The 20,328-nt window shown below is 43.2% G+C and overlaps 2 protein-coding genes across 5 annotated transcripts in view; both read right to left on the reverse strand.

Moving 5' to 3' along the window:
- Positions 1–20,328, reverse strand: part of jmjd1cb (jumonji domain containing 1Cb) — a 125,462-nt gene that overhangs the window by 53,963 nt on the left and 51,171 nt on the right. For all 4 annotated transcript variants that reach the window (XM_085283581.1, XM_085283578.1, XM_085283577.1 and 1 more), the window contains exon 2: positions 15,022–15,213. In XM_085283581.1, coding sequence (XP_085139707.1) covers positions 15,022–15,213 — 192 coding nt within the window. The remainder of the gene's footprint in view (positions 1–15,021; positions 15,214–20,328) is intronic.
- LOC146567890 (E3 SUMO-protein ligase ZBED1-like) lies at positions 1,410–8,014 on the reverse strand. Its single transcript, XM_085283583.1, has 2 exons — positions 5,025–8,014; positions 1,410–4,472 (listed from the first exon to the last, which is right to left on the reverse strand). The coding sequence occupies exons 1-2, from the start codon at positions 5,866–5,868 to the stop codon at positions 3,442–3,444; spliced, it is 1,875 nt and encodes a 624-aa protein (XP_085139709.1). The 5' UTR covers positions 5,869–8,014; the 3' UTR covers positions 1,410–3,441.

Here is a 20,328-nt window from a genome sequence, read left to right on the forward strand (position 1 = left end):
ACTATTCACTGTCATTTATTATTTACACAGAAACAATACTTTTACAGAACTATTAATGATCATTTTTATTTTCTTTAGTTGAGACAAAAACTAAAACCTTGACACTTACTATTAAAACATCACAGAGTGAAAGGACACAAAGACATGGTGGCACTAACGAGCTCCAGCCAAAGCTCAGTGCAAAACCAGGAAGTAAGCATGACCTCAGCAAAGAGGCCGACACACAGGAGATGACGAGCATGACCACGACATGTTAGTGAGATTCAGCACCTTACAGTAATGTGAAATGTGCAGGTGCTCAAGTAAACCACACATCTTAAAGTTTAAATGGCCATGGGTAGTAAATACACTAGAGGGCTGCCCAGTTACTGTCACTTATGACCTCTGATCAGCTTCAAAGTGATAAAACCTATGAAGCCCATAAATCCTCTTTTGAAGCAATTAATATAAAATTATATATTATTTAAGAAGGATATATATTATAATTATATAATTATAATATATATCCTTCTTCTTGCTTCATCTCCTTTAAGAGAAACCAAACAAAGAACAACACCTCAGCTCAGGCCTGACGGAGGAAACCACAGTTGTTTCTTGGACGTGTTGAGCCCATCAAACCACAATGAAAAATAAAATCAGTTTTGGCCTTACTGAGGCTTTGGGCTGTTTGCATTTCCAGCCTCTGCTTTGGACAGCAGACTGAAAATTTGCATAGAAACAGGTGGATGGAAATGTGCTGTGGTTAACACGACGCTCTCTCCTGTCAGGTACATCGAAAATATTTGAGACATTTCTGTGCAATATCCTTCTGTTATTATCACTATCATCATTGTTATCATCATCATCATTATTATCATTATCATCATTATTATCATTATCATCATCATTATTATCATCATCATCATCATTATTATCATTATCATCATCATCATCATCATTATCATCATCATCATCATCATTATCATCATCATTATTATCATTATTATTATCATTATCATCATTATTATCATCATCATCATTATCATTATCATCATTATTATCATTAGCATCATCATCATCATTATTATCATTATCATCATTATCATTATCATCATCATCATCATTATTATCATTATCATCATTATCATTATCATTATCATCATCATTATTATCATTAGCATCATCATCATCATTATTATCATTATCATCATTATCATTATCATCATCATCATCATCATCATTATTATCATTAGCATCATCATCATCATTATTATCATTAGCATCATCATCATCATTATCATTATCATTATCATCATCATTATTATCATTAGCATCATCATCATCATTATCATTATCATTATCATCATCATCATCATTATCATTATTATTATCATCATCATCATTATTATCATCATCATTATCATCATCATTATTATCATTATCATCATCATTATTATCATTATTATTATCATTAGCATTATCATCATCATTATTATCATCATTATTATTATTATCATCATCTTTATCATCATCATTATTATTATCATTATTATTCTATCACTGTAGAATTCAACAGGTCTGTCTGTTTAACTTGGTTCTGTGATTTTTGTAAACGGGCCAAACTTCAGTCAGCAGAACAACTGAGATAATCCGTCCACAATAATCCATCCTACAACACTGTGCACCATGTTTCAAAGAAGCGTTTAGGAGTGTTTGCTAACTGCAAACAGCAGAGTGAAGTCACAGAAACACACGGTTGGGGAAAACATGCAACATAGTGAAGATGTTCAACCCTTAAAATGTTTAATTGTGTTTGTATGGAAGCAGAGAAGTACAGTCAGAAGAGGCAAAAGCAAATCCTGTCTCACATAAAAGTTCACCTGGAAAAACTGCCATCGATGTGCCATAAGACTTATTTCCCACAGCACGCATGCACACAGGAGGATGAGCGCTTCATCTACAGTCCTGCTAACAACAACAAAGTGAGAGGAATGCACAGCTGTATGTGTGTGACCGTATTTAGATGTGTACATTTTTCTTCCATACAACAGTGCAGCCTGGGAGCAGCTGTTATATTTACATGTAATGAGCAGACATGCAGGACGAGGCATGCTTTCACAGACAAAGAGGAATGGCACCTAAAGGTCACTTTTCTCTGGGCTCAGCAGAAAACAATCACAGGAACAAGCTATATGTGTGTCTGCACACAAGTGTAGTGTGAGCAGCACATTTGCAAAGTAGCTGCAGCACCGGTGCTCCATCTCTGTCAAACAGGAGGCATTCAGGCACAGAATGAAGCTGTTTTCTCCCACACCTCAATGTGTAACGACCATTATGGGAGGGAAAACAACAGAAAACAACAGATATCTTTCAACGTAGCACTCTTAATTCTTATTCTCATGAATATATCTCATGTATATCTCATGCCATGCACATATCTTTCTACGTAGCACTTTTAATTCTTATCCCTACTTTTATTTTTTTCCATGTCTATTTAAGTGCTATTTATGACACTATGTTTGCACTGAAGCACCGCAGCAATTTCCTAATGTTGTAAACCTGCTCAACATTTGGCAATAAACCCCATTCTGATTCTGATTCTGATTCTGAAAGATCATCTCCTGGTCGTGTTTTAGGCTGGACACTGAGGATGAGCTTTGTCGCACAGCAGGTCCAATTACTAAAGTACATGCAAGTACAAGAGGCACATTTACTGCAGCAAAATTCTTATTTTCAGCTCAAATCTGCCAATGATTAATTATTTCATCATTAACTGTTCCTGACTCGTCATGTCTCCATGTTAGGGTGTAATTATTGAGGTATGTGGTTCTTTTATTTCTCTGCTTTTTATCCAATATTCAGACACCAGCGGATGCATCGGTGAGCAGCTGGAGGTTAGGAGTAGAGCTGGGCGATATGGACCAAAATTCATATCTCGATATTTTTTAGCTGGATGGCGATATAAGATATACATCTCGATATTTTTTTAATCCCATAAAGTAAGAACAAAAAGAGAGTTCTTGGTCAAAGGTACTTGTCCCAGATGTCACACATGTAACTTTTATTAAGATACAACTGTAGATGTACACGAAAAAATTGTCAAAAATAAATTGTCAGCATTTATTAAATAATAATGCTCCATTTTTTTTCTTTTCATACATAACAAAAAGCTAAAAATTGTAAACTAAATGTAAAATGTAAACTAAAAAGATGCAGATCTAAAATAACAAAGGCATCTTGCTCTTTAAAAAGTGCTTACACTGAATTAAAGTTTTCTAAAGTGCTTCTTTGTGTGTATTGCTGAACAATCATCTGGTACTTTGTGCAAAAAACCAAACATGTAAACAGATTGAATGAAATGAACAAAATTACATTCTTTGGTCAGTGGGTCTTTGTGCAAATCTCCAATGACAATAACAATATAGAAAGAACACAAACAAGCAAGGCCAACAACTGTACAGCTTACAGATTTTGTGCCAGGAAAACTAATCTGTCAACAGTATCAGGCTTCAACGATGCCCTGTGGCAGGTTACCATGTTTCCACTGCAACTAAAAATCCTTTCAGAAGGGGAGCTGGTAGCTGGCGCACAAAGATATTTCTTGGCCAGGAGGCTCAGTGCTGGAAAGGCAACTTCATGTTCCTTCCACCATTTGAGAGGGTCAGCATCACTCTCTACACAAACTGACAACAGGTAGCTAGAAAATTCATTTTCGATTGCTTCCCTTTTTGTGAAACCAGTGTTGGTGGCTGTGCTGTGCTGGAAGAAGCTTGCCAGTGATCTCTTTTTTTTAGCTGTGTGTCCTACTGCTGCTTCTTCTTGGTCTGCAGACTCAGGCACGGCTGGATCAGTCAGCTCAGACAAACACGTGCCCTGATAGCTGAGCAGAGACTCTGCCTCCAAGATGAGTTTATGTTTTAGTGCATTAATCTTCTCACTAGGGATGTATTTCGCCCTGAACCGTGGATCCACAAAAGAAGCCATGTCCAACAGGTCACTGGTGGATGGATCTGCATATTTATTGTTGAGGTAATCCACAATGCGGGTCTTGATGGATTTACACAGCTCACTATCCTCCTCTCCAGGTGCCAGGAGACTAGTGTTAAACAGGTGTAGCACAGGTCTGACATAGGACAGGGTCACATACTTCTCTCCTGAAAGTGCATCAGTGAAGTCCTGACAGGGTTTGAGAGCTTTCTGAACTGCTTCCAGGACCTCTATGTCCTGCCAAGTAGGGACTAGAGGTCTGGTTTTCATGTCGACAGAGAGGACTTTAGAAAGTGCTCTTTCCTGCTCCAGAACTCTCTCTATCATGAGAAGCCTTGATCCCCAGCGAGCTGTTGCCTCTGTGAGTAGCTGGTGACTTGGAAGACCCAGCTGTATTTGCACTTCAGCCAGCTCTCTTCTCTTCCTCCAGCTGTAGGAGAAGCTGCTGACGACTTTCTTACACAGAGAAATAGCCCGGGTAATGCGGGCATCATCCATAGCATGTCCTGTGACACACAAAATACAAACTTTTAAAATCACTTTAATTGTTATGTTAAGATGCAAATCACTCAAAGGCAAATTAACATCCATCTCAGTTGTATAGAATGTGATGCATAAGACTCAACAATATTTGCAAAATGTGTCGTGTAATGTATAACCTAGAAATGGTTGTAGTTAAACTATCTTGGTAAAATCACCAGATCACCAAATGATTAGAACATGTTTTTTTGTTTGTTTTTTTTACACCTTTTAATCTCACTATGTATTTAAAAATGTATCCCTGTCTTGTCTCAGCTGTGGTCCTCATTTAGTGTCACAACTCAATCTAATACAAAGACAAATGCACCCCAATACGTTTATTGGATTTAATAGGGATAGTTTATTTATTTGTTCAACTAACTTTCGATTTCTAAGTGATAGATGTATATGCTGGCTATGACTTATAAAAATATTTGTCTTGTGGTCCATAGGCATGTTTAGCTCTACAAGAGACTCTATACACTTTTCATTTATTAGCGTTTTTTTTTCCAAATCAAAAAATTCAGTATTGCACTCACCAATGGCCAGATGAAGCATGTGACCAAAACACTGGATCCTCGACCACTTGTTCAGTTGAACCGCCTTGACAATATTAGCCCCGTTGTCAGTTGTTATAGCAACCAGTCCCGTCGGGTTGAGCTTCCAGGTTTTGAGCACATCCTGCAGGGCTTCAGCTATATGCTCTCCGGTGTGGTCTTGAGGAAAGTAGCTGGTCTGGAGACAGGCAGTTTTCAGTTCCCAGTCTTCCATGAAATGTATAGTCACACTCATATATGGCTCGCACGTCCTGCTGGACCACATGTCGGTTGTCAGTGCGAAGTGAGACACTTTGGTGAGCTGGGCAGCGAGACTCTGTCTAACATCAGTATACATTTTTGGCAGTGCTTCTCTGGTGAAGTATTTCCGGCTAGGTAACTGGTATCTTCGGTCAAGAGTTTTTAGCAGCTGTATAAAGCCCTCTTGTTCCACAGTTGAGATGGGGACCATGTCTTTAGCAATATGATAGGCCACTGCTTTAGTAATTTCCCCCCACTTCTCACTTTTTGTATCATATGGCACAGCACGAGTATATGAGTGTTGTAAGGTGGTCTGTTTCACGGCAGGAACCTCGGAAGACTTTGCGGTCTGGGCTACAGCACGCAATTTCACACACTCTTCATACTGCACTTTATGGCGCAGTTGTAAATGGTGGTAAAGATTAGTGGTGCTCGAACCTTTCGTTGCGACGCTTTTTCGACATTCTCTACAGAATACATTATTCTGCTGCTCATCTGACACTTTGAACCCGAACCATCTCCAAATAATTGAGCCATTGGTTTTCTTTTTTCCGACGAGCTCCTCTTCGCTAGCTCCTGTGTCCATCTTGTTGCCAACTGGAGGTTTAGCGATGGGGGAGGGGGTTTGTGTTCAGTGAGGGTGAGAGGCGGGGCAAACAAACCCAGACGAGAGAGAGGCAAAATAGCGGCTCCACAAGTGTAATTATAACGCAACATAGACTATATCGATATAAACGATATTGTCACAGCTTATGTCTTGTATAAAAATATATCGATATTTTTAAAAAAATCGATATATCGCCCAGCACTAGTTAGGAGGTTAGTATCTAGCCCAATTATACTTAGACTGGTGCAGCCAAGGATCAAACCACCAGCCACGACCTCCTCTACCTCCTGGGGTACAACCAGAAGTAATTCATAAAGTTAATGCTGTTCCCACGTCTTAAACTCTCACTGTGGAGGAGCTCATGGTGCTGAGCTCCAGGCGTGTAAAAGACTGGAACCAACACAATGAAGTATCAGATTTTAGTCTCATTAGTCCGCTCTGTCTTCACTGCGATACTGTAAAGCAGTATTTTTAGAGCAAAGTGACGATTGTGGCACATGAAAATCACTGTGCTGAGCAGGGTGACGTTACATTTGTGTCCACAAGAAGAACCTAATCAAGCATTTGTACGACTGCAATGAGAGGCAGAGAAAGACCGTAAAAGTATCCATGTATCATGACGTTTTATCTCAGTTCAGTTGTGCTGTTCTCGTGCCAAATCAATCGCAAATGTCTCAAGGTGATTTTTATATTGTAAGATAAAAACCCTCCAATGTTACAGAGAAAACCCCAACAATCAGGTGACCTCCTGTGATCAAGCAGTGTCACAATGGTGGGAAGGAGAAACTCCTCAGGAAGAAGTGAAGCAGTGACAGACACATAGTGAGTGAAGAAACACCCAGTGCATCATGGGAATCCCCCGGCAGCCTACGTCTATTGCAGCATAACTAAGGGAGGATTCAGGGTCACCTGGTCCAGCCCTAACTATATGCTTTAGCAAAAAGGAAAGTTTGAAGCCTAATCTTGAAAGTAGAGATAGTGTCTGTCTCCTGAATCCAAACTGGAAGCTGGTTCCACAGAAGAGGGGCCTGAAAACTGAAGGCTCTCCCTCCCATTCTACTTTTAAATACTCTAGGAACAACAAGTAGGCCTGCAGAGCGAGAGCGAAGTGCTCTAATAGGGTGATATGGTACTACAAGGTCATTAAGATAAGATGGGGCCTGATTATTTAAGACCTTGTATGTGAGGAGCAGGATTTTGAATTCTGGATTTAACAGGAAGCCAAAACAGGAGAAATCTGCTCTCTCTTTCTAGTCCCTGTCAGGACTCGTGCTGCATGCCACCAGTTCTCTAAGTAAACATATTTCTAAAGGTGCCACTGACATGAGATTATTATGTCAGTAACAACACTTTCAATCCACATGTAACGAAAAGAAACCATAGATGTAAATAAATAATGTGTAAGAATGAGAAGTGACACAGGGAAAATGTATTGAACACACCGACATTTATTCTGTATGGAGAAACCAGTCCCAGCTCAGGTGTGACCCACTCACCACACAGTCCCAGCGTGGGATCCTTCTATGAGCTGTAGTTCTTCCCACAGATTCAGGTCAGGTGACTGAGTCGCAGCTTTACGTTCTGTCTCTGAAAGTTACAAACTGGAATCAACGCCTCGTTGAAACCTTGTTGGTATGGTGTTTTAGGCTGAGGCCTTTGACCAAACATGGTGTGTATCACAGCATTCAATTTGGGTTTATCTGACCAAACTATATTCCCCCATATTGTCGTTTTACCAAGATTATGTGACCAGGATGCAGGTTCAGATAAGAAGCTGTATACTTGCACTATATGCAGACCTCCTTTTTTGGGCTGGTCCATGAGGGGTCGCCTCTGCAGATCATCTGCCTCTACCTCACCCTCTCCTCCACTACAGCCATGAACCTTATGTGTGGTGTTCCGCTTTTCTTCACTAAATGCTAAATTAAAAGCCCTCACTGAGGTAATTTTGAGAAAGGAAAAAAACCCCAAAACAAAACAGGGGAGTGGGGGTGAGATGAGACGCAACAGAGACACAGACAGTGTTGTTCTGCTGTATCTATGGGAGACCAGAGGAGAGCAACATACAGCCAGAGGAAAACAGAGCAAAGTAAACACAAGAGAGCTAAATGAAAGCCAAATGTCTGTGTGTGTGTGTGTGTGTGGGGGGGGGGGGGGGGGGGGGGGGGGACTCTGGGGGATGGGACTGTCTTGGTGAGTTATGGGCTGGGTGGGGTCACTGGGAACTCTACAACATGAGAGACCCTAAACATGCAGCCTGTGGCAGGTCCTGTCTCAGGCATGTTCACCTCATGCACAGTTGTGGTCAGAAGTTTACACACAGTCATCATAAACATGAATGCAAGTTAACTCTGGGCTTGTCATATTTCTTTGTTCCAGGGTGGACGATGGTACAGCACACAGACTCAAGAAGTAGGAGCACAAGTTTGAACTCAACACAGTCAACAGTGTATATGCAGGCTCACATATAGCTACACAAACATGTCTTGTAACTTGACGAGACAAAGGCCTATTAACTTCTCATTAGTGTTCATGATTTGCAACAGCTGGCAGTTTGACAGCAGTCATTGATGGACCAATACTCAGAACAACGGGTCCAAGGAGCAGGATGTAAGAAGCAAAGATTTACATAAGTTAGGAGGATCTCTTGTAGCCACGTGTAAACAACTGCAGATTCATCAGTTCAAACAATTATATGTACACACAGGCTACTGAGACGCTTCTGAAAGGAGACCCAAACTGACTGAACAGTTAAACCTACCATTATAGAATAAAATAACCAGTTTTATGCATTTATGTGCCTTTAACAGATCATAAAGGCATTGCTGGCTTTTTGTTTCACTGCCAACAGGGAAACAGGCCAAATAGGTCAACAGCATGGCATGTAATGAATATGCAACATTTTCTTGTTATTGTAAAGTTTATTACAACAACGTGACATTGTGTCCTTGTGTATAATTGGATGTGTGTCAGTAACTGGGCTGTGACCCAGACACAACGGTATCCAACTACATAAATGGGATTTCTGTTAAGTGTTGGTTCAAATCCAAATGATGTAACAGGGAGAGGGTACCTGGTGTGGACCTGGAGTTTACACCCCCAGGCTGAAAGCAAGACGAATGTGGAGCTTACAAAGACACTCTTCACATTTATCATCAGACAATGCAAATAAGAAATTACAAAAGAGAAACATCAAATGAAACTTTGGGATCTATGAGATCATAAAATCAGAAAGAGTGGAGGCAGGAAATGAGCTTTTTTACTCAGCAGCTCTCTAACACAAAAACAGGCATGTATTTAAGCCTTGAATGGAGCTAACACTTGAGATATGGCTATCAGACTGCAGGATCCTCCTACAGCTGTTACTACTACCAGCAATTCATATTCTATTAATACTCTCACACACAATTTTCCTTTACGGCTGGGTCGACTTCTGCTCATCACGCTGCCTTTGTTCTCTACATCTAATAATCTGACAGCTCACAGAACGATCTGGCGTCTGTGGAGGTCTCCACACCACAGCTTCAGTGAATAATTACACACCTCCATGGATCTGGGGCGACCGTGGCTCAGGGGGTTGGGAAGCATATCTGTAACCGGAAGGTCGCCGGTTCGATCCCCGGGCTCTCTGTCCTGGTCGTTGTGTCCTTGGGCAAGACACTTTACCCTACCGCCTACTGGTGTTGGCCAGAGGGGCCGATGACGCGATATGGCAGCCTCGCTTCTGTCAGTCTGCCCCAGGGCAGCTGTGGCTACAACCGTAGCTGCCTCCACCAGTGTGTGAATGTGAGAGTGAATGAATAGTGGCATTGTAAAGCGCTTTGGGTGCCTTGAAAAAGCGCTATATAAATCCAATCCATTATTATTATCTGCAAACTTCATCCAAACTCTTGCTAGTGACCTCAAAGAAACTGATGCACATTTTACTGTCATACTGAAGATGAAACAGAGATGACAGCAGCTTATGTATAGATGTGCATTTCAGTATATTAGCAGTAGGGCTGCACGATTTTGCATAAAATGAGAATCACGATTTTTTGGCTTAGAATTGAGATCACGATTCTCTCACGATTTTCTTTTCCAGTATAAATATTTATTGCGCTTATTAACTGCACATCAACTTCGTAACAGTTGAGACTGAACATGTTCTGCCCCTCGTTTGTGGCTTGGTTGGGTTTCTTTGGCTGGCGAATTTCTCAGGTTTCCCAATAGTGGGCAGTATTACCCCTTCAGTTTGTGGCTTCTTCTTTGGTTATTTGGTGTGCACTACACTGCCCCCTTTGGTGATGGGTTGTAAGCAGCAGGCAAAGTTCACGCAGGCAGTGTGAGAAAATGCATGGAGCAGAAAACAAGCTGCACAACTTTAAGCCCAGTTTACATCGTTGGGGAGTTTGTTGAGCCATAATCTGTAAGTAAGCAATGTCCAACTTCATTTTCTGTAAGATTTGTTACTTTCATGTTACTTAAAAGGTTATTTGAACGTATAAGGAAAGATGTTAGTGATGAATGTAAAGCATAAGAAAAGCTATGTTGCTAACTTCTGTTTTGTTTACAAAATATGTTGATACTGATGCTTACGTATTATTTCACTGTATGTTCACAGTCTTACAAACTAAAAGAGGAAAAAACGGTCTTCAGTTAAAGACACAAAGACAAAGCGATGTGTCCTGTCGTTCCTGGAACCATCTCCTCTTATGTTAAGCTCGCTGCATAGGGTGAATAGCCATACATTCACCTGAGGGCAGCAGAGAACATAAAAACAATAAATAAACATAAAAACAACAAATGTCTCACGTTTTGTTGCTGCAAAATGTTGTACTGCTTGTAATTCCGTCTCCACCGTTGCTCGACGCTGCGTGTATAGAGCAGGTAGTGCAACAATAGAAAAATAGTTGCGGGACGGCACTGTGTAGCGTTTGTCTAGGGTGTTGATCGTTTTCCTAAATCCCTCGTTTTGCACAGTGTTGATGGAGCCATATCTTTGGTCAGGTGATAAGTGATAGCCTCCGTAATGTCTTTGTGCCTGCGGGAGGTCGACGGGTAAAGGGAAGCGCTGTATAAGGTTCCCGTTATTGATGTTTGGGTGGTTGACCGGGACGGATTTTCTCCTGTCACTTTCTCGTCATCCCTGACGTGCTCTCCGTTGTTGTTTCCCTGCTAATTTTAGCATCACACGGCACAGCTTCTGTATCACGTGGTATAAGGCTCCGCCCTCGTCATTTGTTGAGCAGGAAGAGTGAGCGCTTGTTTTCATGCAGAGCACGTCCCGGATCAAAATGCGCTACAATCGTCGTCGTCTTTTTTTTTTTTTTAATCGTTGTCATTTGGAAATGAGATCGCACATAAGTATGAATCGAGATCGCGATTTTCTAACGATTAATCGTGCAGCCCTAATTAGCAGTACAATAGGTTGGAGGACACGTGGACACCCACAGAGACAGTGAGACTAGCAGATCCTCCCATATCACAGCAGCTCTGCAAACAGACTTACACAAACACATGTATGAACCACACAAATACACAATCAGTCCAGTCCTGTAAACTCAGAGTGAGCTTCAAAAGAAACCAAAAACCCACACTGAGAAAAGCCCAGACAGAGAGATGAATGACAGTAATTAATAGTGAATTAATACTGATGAGTGCAACAGCCCCTCTGTGTGTCTGTGTGCACACTTATACATCCTTGTGAGGACCAAAAATTCAACTGTTACTATACTTGTGGGGACCAACAGTCCCTTATGGTCCAAATGCCCGTCAAACAGCTTTTGAAGGCATGTTTGAGGCTGAAATTGTGGTTTTAGTAGCAGGGTCACAGTTAGGTTATGGTTAGGGTTCAGGTAAGCAGCTAGGGAAGGCATTATGTCAATTACATGTCCTCACTGAGATATAAAAGCCAAGTGTGCGTGCGGATAGTTATGCAACAACAAAGCGATCTGCTGGGTCCACTGGCCTGCTCATCTATGCTGTCTCTGTCTAGCAGCAGCTGCTGGGGCTGAAAATTCAGGCAGGACCCACGTGAGGTTTTAAAGGCGAGTCAAAGCCACACACTGCAGAACAAAGCGCTTGGAAGCAAAGGACTCGGTGTGAGTGGTGAGGGTTACTCAGACCAGGGCTCAGATTGGTGAGGTTTGCTGACAGGCCGAGTGGCTGTTTGAGAGTCTGCAGATCTGACTGACCTGAGGCGCCAACCAGAGGGCAGCGGGTCAATCAGGTATATATTTCAATGTTGTTGCTATGGCAATAGCAACGGTGTGATAAATCTGTGAGAAACGGGAGGAGCAGTAAGAGAGGCAGAAAAAAGTGTCTTTGAACTCTTATCTACAATGTGTGTGCCAGATGGCACCGTGCACTCTATTACATAACCAAAACAGTGAATCACATTCGTACGCACACAGAGAAAAGAGCACAGTCGGAAAATAAATGACATCAGTGCCAAACATTTCCGAAGCAAGTCCTCCAATAAGTGACAAAGCCAAAAACACGAGCAGACCCACAGGATCATCTCCTCAGACAGTGGTGCGACATCGAGACAGCGGCATAAACACCACGGTAACCACACTGCCACCACACCAAAGTGTGTGAGTGACGCAAGCCGCAGAGCAGACCGAGCCTCACGTGATCACTTACACACACTTTGAAGGCCACTTACAGACAAATGTAGTTTGACTAAGGTGAAACTGAGTCCAAGCCCATCTCTGTGGCTCTGCCATTGGCTGAGAGACTGAGGATGTTGGGCTCAGTCCTCTCCTAACCCTGCTGACTTTATCCAGTGATGACCTGCTGCCTGTGCTTGTGCTACTGGAGCCCTTGTAGAGTGTGAAGCAGCTGGCAGGAGGATTAGCACTTGCAAGTCTGAGGCGGGGTTCTCGGTTACCTAGACTCCTCCCCAAGCAGACTTCAGGTAACCATCAAATAACACAACAACAAATTGCTCGCCATATCCTTCTGCTTATCTGAATTTGAGTTGCGAGGGCAGCACCCTAAGCAAGGAAACCTACACCCTCCCTCTTGCCAGCCACCTCCAACAGCTTATTCCGGGGAACGCCGCAGCGTTCTCTCATCTCAGGGCCTCCTGCTCCAGTAGGCGACTGCCTCGGCTGGCTCCTTTCGATGTGGAGTAGTGGCTCCACTTATATCTGCGATCTCATTCTTTCGCCTTTCAACAATTAACAATAACAGACAAAAAGATCAGAACAGCAACTACAGTGCTCCATCTGATGGCAAATGGCTGCATAACATTTAGGACAACAATTTACCTGGTGCTGATTTTAACTGTAAACCAATTAGATTAAAGGACTAGTAAGTCTGGTACAAACGACTGACAAGACTAGTCCTCCAGTTAACTAGTCAGGCACATCAGGCACTAGTCCCATCTGTACCTCAATGACTGCATGGTGCCCAGGCTCTGTTGCTGCAAAACAACCCAAATCATCCCCCACCATATTCTCCACAGAAACCAAGATTGGGGCTGCAGCTGCAGTGATGCGGACGCTGCACCGGTCCGTCGTGGTGAAGAGGGAGCTGAGTGTAAAAGCGAAGCTCTCAATTTACCGGTCGATCTACGTCCCTACCCTCACCTAGCTGTGGGTAGTGACCGAAAGAACGAGATCGCGGATACAAGCGGCAGAAATGAGCTTCCTCCGAAGGGTGGCTGGCCTCTCTTAGAGATAGGGTGAAAAGTTCGGCCGTCCGGGAGGGGCTCAGAGTAGAGCCGCTGCAGCTCCACATCAAAAGGAGCCAGCTGAGGTGGTTCGGGCCTCTGACAAGGATGCCCCCTGGGCGCCTCCTGGCTGAGGTGTTCCGGGCATGTCCCACCGGGAGGAGGCCCCGGGGCAGACCCAGGACACTCTGGAGAGATTATATCTCTCGGCTGGCCTGGGAACACCTTGGTATTCCCCGGATAAGCTGGAGGAGGTGGCTGGGGAGAGGGAGGTCTGGGCCTCTCTGCTTAGGCTGCTGCCCCCGCGACCCGACCTCTGATAAAGCGGATGAAGATGGATGGTTTCTGCTGAACAAAGCACTGGGAATCATGGTCAAGCATCTCCAATTTGACCTTGTCTGGCCAAAAGACATTGTTCCAGGACTCCTGTGGATTTTTCAGACACAGCTTTGCAAACCTACGCTGTGCTGCCATGTTCTTCTTTTTTTAAGTGTACTGTCATGAACATTTATCATGGTCACGGAGCCAGAGATCCAGGTCTATGTCTTTCCATGTTTCGGAGCACTGCACTCTGAATCTGCTGGGACGTCCGCTCCTGGAAAGTTTGCCCCGCACGTCTGAATGCTCCACACCAAACTGTCACACTCGCTGCTTCCACACAGATCGTCACACTTGCTGATCATAAATGAATTTAAAATCAGATATTAGTTCATTTAAAAGAGTTTTTAGAGGAGTTGACATATTGTCACAATCACTGGAATCAGCCTTTGTTTGTGGCTTTAATCAGTAAACACAACAACAGTGAACATAGTAACAAAGTATCCACTGTGCCATAATATGGTGCTGTATTATTGATCTGTATCAACTAACTCACAGCTATGATCACGGGGTGTAAAGATTATTAGAAGAAAACAGATAATAATCCATAAGAAACAGTTTGTCATCACTATTGTTCAGTCATCATCATGCAGCAGGCAGCTACACCTGCTAGCTGCCTGCTGCAGAGAGCCAGATGAGATAAAGCTAACATGAGTTTTTATGGTGACAGAATCATTTGTGCCACACAATCAGACCACGTGGATAACGACAATAATCCAGGTTCATACCAGTTGCAGCAGCGGTGACTGTGCAGAAAACCTAACCCTGGACAGCAGCTGCAGAGGACGCATGTTGGCTGTGAGCAATCATAGCTGAGCAGCTGAAGAACTTAAAACTTCCTCAGTTCACTGATGATTGACAGGAAACGGAAAAGCATGACACGCCAAGCAAACAACAGCAAGAGCCAAACAAGTTTATAGAAAAGCTTGTAAACAGCAACACCTTTATGCAAAACCACAGAGACGATCCACAGAGCAGCAGATTAAAGTGCAGAGAGAACAGAATACTTGGAGCTCCACGCATGCAGCAGAGTCAACTTGGCTGGCCAGTCTCATTACCGTGCCCAGCCTATAAATAGCAAACACAGGTCTTACCAGGGCAGGCCACTGTATGTGTTTGGCCTTGGATCCCTGCAGTAGGCCTCCTGCTCCTCCTCCTCCTGCTGCTGCGCACTCCTTCCTCTTGGCCCAGACCAGCTGATGCTCTAGTAGAAACAGCTGGAAATCCTCATAGACCTTCACCCACTCCCTCTTGTCCCACTCCTGGTCATCAAACTCCACATAAACCTGTACACGACACAGCAGAAGGAAAACACACAAAAAACTGTTAATAACCGATAAAATGAACGCAATCAGTATCGTTTGGTTTAGCTCATCAAGACCCACATTAAGCATCTGCTACACACAGGAAGAGGAGGAAGAGGAGTTAAAAGGACAAAGAGTAATATCTCTCACATACAATGTAAATAAGTAGGATTTACAGCTGGATAATAAACAATAAAGATAATTATCATGAAATAAGTTAACCTCGATATAAGTATGACGCGATCAGTCACCCATGTTTGGACAGACAACGTGACAGACCAATGACAACCATAATAGCCCCCCACAGAACCAATCACGTGGCTGGGACAGACTTCAGGTTAGGTTGATTTACACACGTGCTAATGTTTGGGCCGCAGCAGCCGTACACACCAGCACGCCGGGAGCAACAAAACATGGACAGTGGCAGAGTTAACGACCACGAATCCAACAGGAAGAAAGAAGAGAGCGACGTGTGCCAAAGCATGTTTCCATAAAAGGCAGGTAACAACACAAATCATGTTTAGCAGCAGTGCAGAGACATTTGGACAGGCACCACACAACATAAGACATACAGTAACATGACAAATGCAACATGATCCTGAGTGTAGAAGGACAGTCGCACAGCTGAGCCTCGCTGACCAGCTCTGCAGACACAGAGCACGTGCGATCAGTCTGCAGCCGCTCTTTAGTATTCAAACGCTGCATTGCTGACATCAGAAGATAGTCCAGTGACTGACTGTTGCACATGTTTGTGTGTCTGTGTGTGTGTAGTGATCATCTCTCTCTCTCTCCATCCTCATCATTTACTCCCCCTCCCCCACTCTTTCCTCCACGAGCAGGGAGACAGAGGAAGAGAGATCAGCGAGTGCATCTCTCTCCTCATTCAGCCTCCCACCCACTCCGTCTCCCACAATGCACTGCTGCAGTCGACTGAGTGATAGCTCCCAGCCAGCACACGCTGAGGACATCATTGTCGTGCCGTCTTTGTTTACCCTTGCTGTTTTATCGCCACATATTACTCATCTGTTTATTGCTGCATACTTTTACCCTCCACTTCAAATTCAACACTGGCCTCCTTCTTTATTTTGTTTGGTGGAGTAGTGCTCATTCCTTTACACCATCACCCTCATCACCCTTCCCTGCTCATGTGATCATCCGTCCATCCTGGTGTGTGTCTGCCACTTCGGATTCTTTCAGTGCTTTCCCTTCATTTCATTCTGGGGCACAAGCAGCAGTTTACTCACTGTCATCATTCATTCTTACTGGTTTCATCATTATACTGGTGTCATTATCATCAGGATCATTAAAATGCATACCTTCTGTCACCACTGAAGAGATAACGTCGTTCCAGCTGTTTCCTCTGATACCCACCACTGTTTGTCTTTAAACAAGGCAAACTGAAACGTTATCGCTTCGTGCTATAGGACACTGATCACCACACGTGTGATTTTACAGCTGTGACAAGATCAGAGAAGAACGAGTGAGATAAAGAGAAGTGCTGCTAAGATAGAGTCATAAAAGAAATTACATGATTGTCCTCATATCCAACCATTTTTACTCATCACTCGTTTTCAAATCTAATCCTCACCTCATCTTTTCAATATTCTATATACACACGAATCCAGTCAAACTCAACAAGACGGCAAGTCATCCTTCTAACTTCAGGAGAAGCAGGCTTAGAATGAAATAAAACCAAAAGCTCAGAGAAAATGAGCTGCTGGCCTGATCAGAACAGTGACAGTGTTTCAATTAAACTCACCTAAACAGCTAAATCTATCATACTTCAATCGAGTTTTGCTATCAGGATCCTATTTTCACTTTAAAGTGAGACAGACAGAAAGACAAAGACACTGAACATTAGGGCTGCCACGATTAGTCGACTAGTCACGATTACGTCGACTATCAAAATCGTCGACGACTGATTTAATAGTCGACGTGTCGTTTGAAGCTTTGTAAGATCACAAAAGACGCAGGAATAAGTGGCAGGATTTAAGAGTGTAATAACGGACTGAAACAGAAGATGGCAGCACTGCATGTACAAGGATGCCAGCTGCCGTTAAACTCTGAAGAAGAAGAAGCAGCTGTGTCCCAGAATTCATAGCGCAGCCCAGCTTAGTTTCCAACAATGGCGGCAGCTAGTTAGTTTTAATGTTACTCTTATTATTCTTTCTGGGTCACAAAATAAACGTTTAACATATTTTCAGGCGAGAATGTAGCTGTGTAAACCTCAAATATCTGCTCAGTTTATCAGGACACCACATATTTTCAAAAGCGCTCCGACGTTTTCGGAGTCGTCTGTTACCCACTAGCTCGATAGTTAGCCGGGGGCTAGGCTAACTAGAGCCGTGAGAACACCGGACTCCCCGCAGATCGTTTTCAAACCCACCGCAGTCTTTCGCTGCTCAGGTTAAACATATATAATTCACTTAGATAACTTAAAATGTTATTGTTTGGCTTTTTTTAGTATTTTATTTGTTCCTGAGTAAATCGGTTTGGCTGAGATTAAAGTTATAGTTTTTACACAGCTGAATAAACGTCAAGCAGACAGCTGATTATCAGAAGTGTGAGATGCTCAGAATATACTCCAGTGTCCTGTTATATTTTAGATAGCAAGGAGTTTATTAAACTTCACCGAAACAATCTGCAAATTTCATTAAAATTGAATAAACTATCATCTTGTCTTTATTGTTAGTTAGCACAGACCTGAAACACTTAAAGCTGTAAGCTAATGATAGTGATCATTATGATGGTAGACCAGATGCTGCTGGTGCAAGAATCTATATGTTTTGCGTCCAATGGATGATGATCTGATTGGTCGACTAATCGCAAAAATAATCGGTGACTAGTCGACTATCAAAATAATCGTTTGTGGCAGCCCTAGTGAACATTCACCTCTAAAGATACAAAACATGTAGTAAGTAGCTCATACAGACTGAATTGTCCATATAAAAGTACATTTATAATAAGCTAAAGCAATCGTTATAAATAATAATATTGATAAAACAAAACAAAGCAAAATAGAATTTAAGGATATCAGCTCACAGGGGAAACGGTGTCAAAGCACAGAGTTGGAATAATACAACGAGAAATCAATAAAGTGTTTTATTGCAGAGTTATAGATTTATTATAGATTTCTTGTATCTGTCCTCGTGGCAGCAGAGCTTAAACAGCCCCGCCTCCCGTCCACAGCGTGATCGGTAAACGTCTCCACCACAGCTGTTTCCATTTGAATGACTTATTTAAATACTATTACAGTATGTAAAACCTCAGCTTTAAGATAAACATCAAAGAATCCAAGTAAGAGAACAACAGTCAGCAAGCAAATGAGGAGCAGGGAGGCCTGTTTGACTTTACCCACTGGAATCTCTAAACAAATACCTATGTGAGTGTGTGCGCTGTGCGGGATCAGCGTGATGGGTCACATTCTCCTCAGTGATCTGCTTCATCCAGCTCTACAATCTGGAGATTTCACTCTCAGTCGAGCACAAGAGACGTGCCGACGACAGGGAGAGTGAGACGTTCCTGCAGAACCCGTCTGCGTCTCTCAGCAGCGCACAAACCGGAGCTCACGCGCGGGACGTCTCAGATAGATGAACACATCTCATGGCGTCTGAGCATTTAGACAAAGCTGCAGGAGAAGGAACGCTGAGGAGGAGAGCTGCACAGTCTGTTCCCCTGTCGGGACGATCCGTCTGCGAGCACGTGTTACTGTTCACAGCAAGGAAGACATGGCACACACAGACGTATGCAGATGCACACACACGTATGCAGATGCACACACACACACACAGACGTATGCAGATGCACACACACGTATGCAGATGCACACACACACACACAGACGTATGCAGATGCACACAGACGTATGCAGATGCACACACACACACACAGACGTATGCAGATGCACACACACAGAGACGTATGCAGATGCACACACACACAGACGTATGCAGATGCACACACACACAGACGTATGCAGATGCACACACACACAGACGTATGCAGATGCACACACACACACACAGACGTATGCAGATGCACACACACACACACAGACGTATGCAGATGCACACACACACAGACGTATGCAGATGCACACACACACAGACGTATGCAGATGCACACACATGTAGAACTCAGTCACGAAAACACACCATAGAAACTGGAAAATGGAGAGTCTGGTGAGTTGGTTGCTATAGTAACTGAAGGTCGCACTAAGCACTGGCTATGTACACACACACACACCTAGTTTCCTATTGAATCTTTGTGTGTGTTTCTTGGTTTCCACCTTTCACGTGCAGCTGAGCGTTCAGCTTCAAACATTTCAGAGCTTTGAGCGTGCAGCCAAGAACAACAGCAGATGCAGGGTGGGGGCAGAGAGGGACAAGCAAAGTTTATCAAAATCTCACATATTTTCTCTGTACAGATGCTTTAGTGTCTGATTGTTTTGGAGGTGTGTTTAGCAGTGCAGCAGAGTATAATCTGCCCATCACTAACAGCTGCAGAGCTGCGTTCTGGCTGGCTGCACCGACGGCCGCTGGCAGCCAATGAGCACAAGTCATGAAAATGTAGAACCAATGGGGGGAGTGCAGTCAAATCTGCTTTTTAAACTGAGCACCAGGGGAAGCTGGAAAACACACCCACACACACAAGAAAGAAGACAGAGAGGAGAACAAAGGTTGTGACTGAGAGAGCACTTCATGACCATGATGACAGCAGCAAGGTGTTTCCAGTGGACTTACTGAGATGCATAAGCATAAAGCACAAACATGCACATCCTTGCATGGAGTGGAAGTGGTTTGGCCTTCATATGAGACTGCTCGAGTGCACTGCAGGAAGCACACATGAACGTGCAGGTAAACCATTCTAAACAATCTCTTCATGTTTTTGAACAACATCACATACAGCTGCAGCAGCAGACTGAAAGCCTTCTGGGAGTTTTGTGATTGTAACTGCAGGACAAATTTCCTTTCTCTCATTACAGTGAAAACTATCTATGAACATTTGAAAAGAGTCGACAGAGTGATTCAGTGTTTTTACCCCTCTGATGACTTCATAACTTTCACAAGCAGCTACACCCTCTTCCTTTCCTCTCCA

This window comes from Mchenga conophoros, linkage group LG8 (assembly GCF_057382185.1).
Source record: "Mchenga conophoros isolate Kocher_MC1m ecotype Shallow Benthic linkage group LG8, M_conophoros_male_GT1.1, whole genome shotgun sequence".
Taxonomy (NCBI): domain Eukaryota; kingdom Metazoa; phylum Chordata; class Actinopteri; order Cichliformes; family Cichlidae; genus Mchenga; species Mchenga conophoros.

Bases quoted from the DNA above. Each gene is read 5' to 3' on its own strand.
- LOC146567890 (XM_085283583.1), bottom strand. From the start codon at position 5,868: ATGGACACAGGAGCTAGCGAAGAGGAGCTCGTCGGAAAAAAGAAAACC. The intron at 4,473-5,024 runs GTGAGTGCAATA...TGTGTGTCACAG, and splicing joins CATGCTTCATCTGGCCATTG to GACATGCTATGGATGATGCC.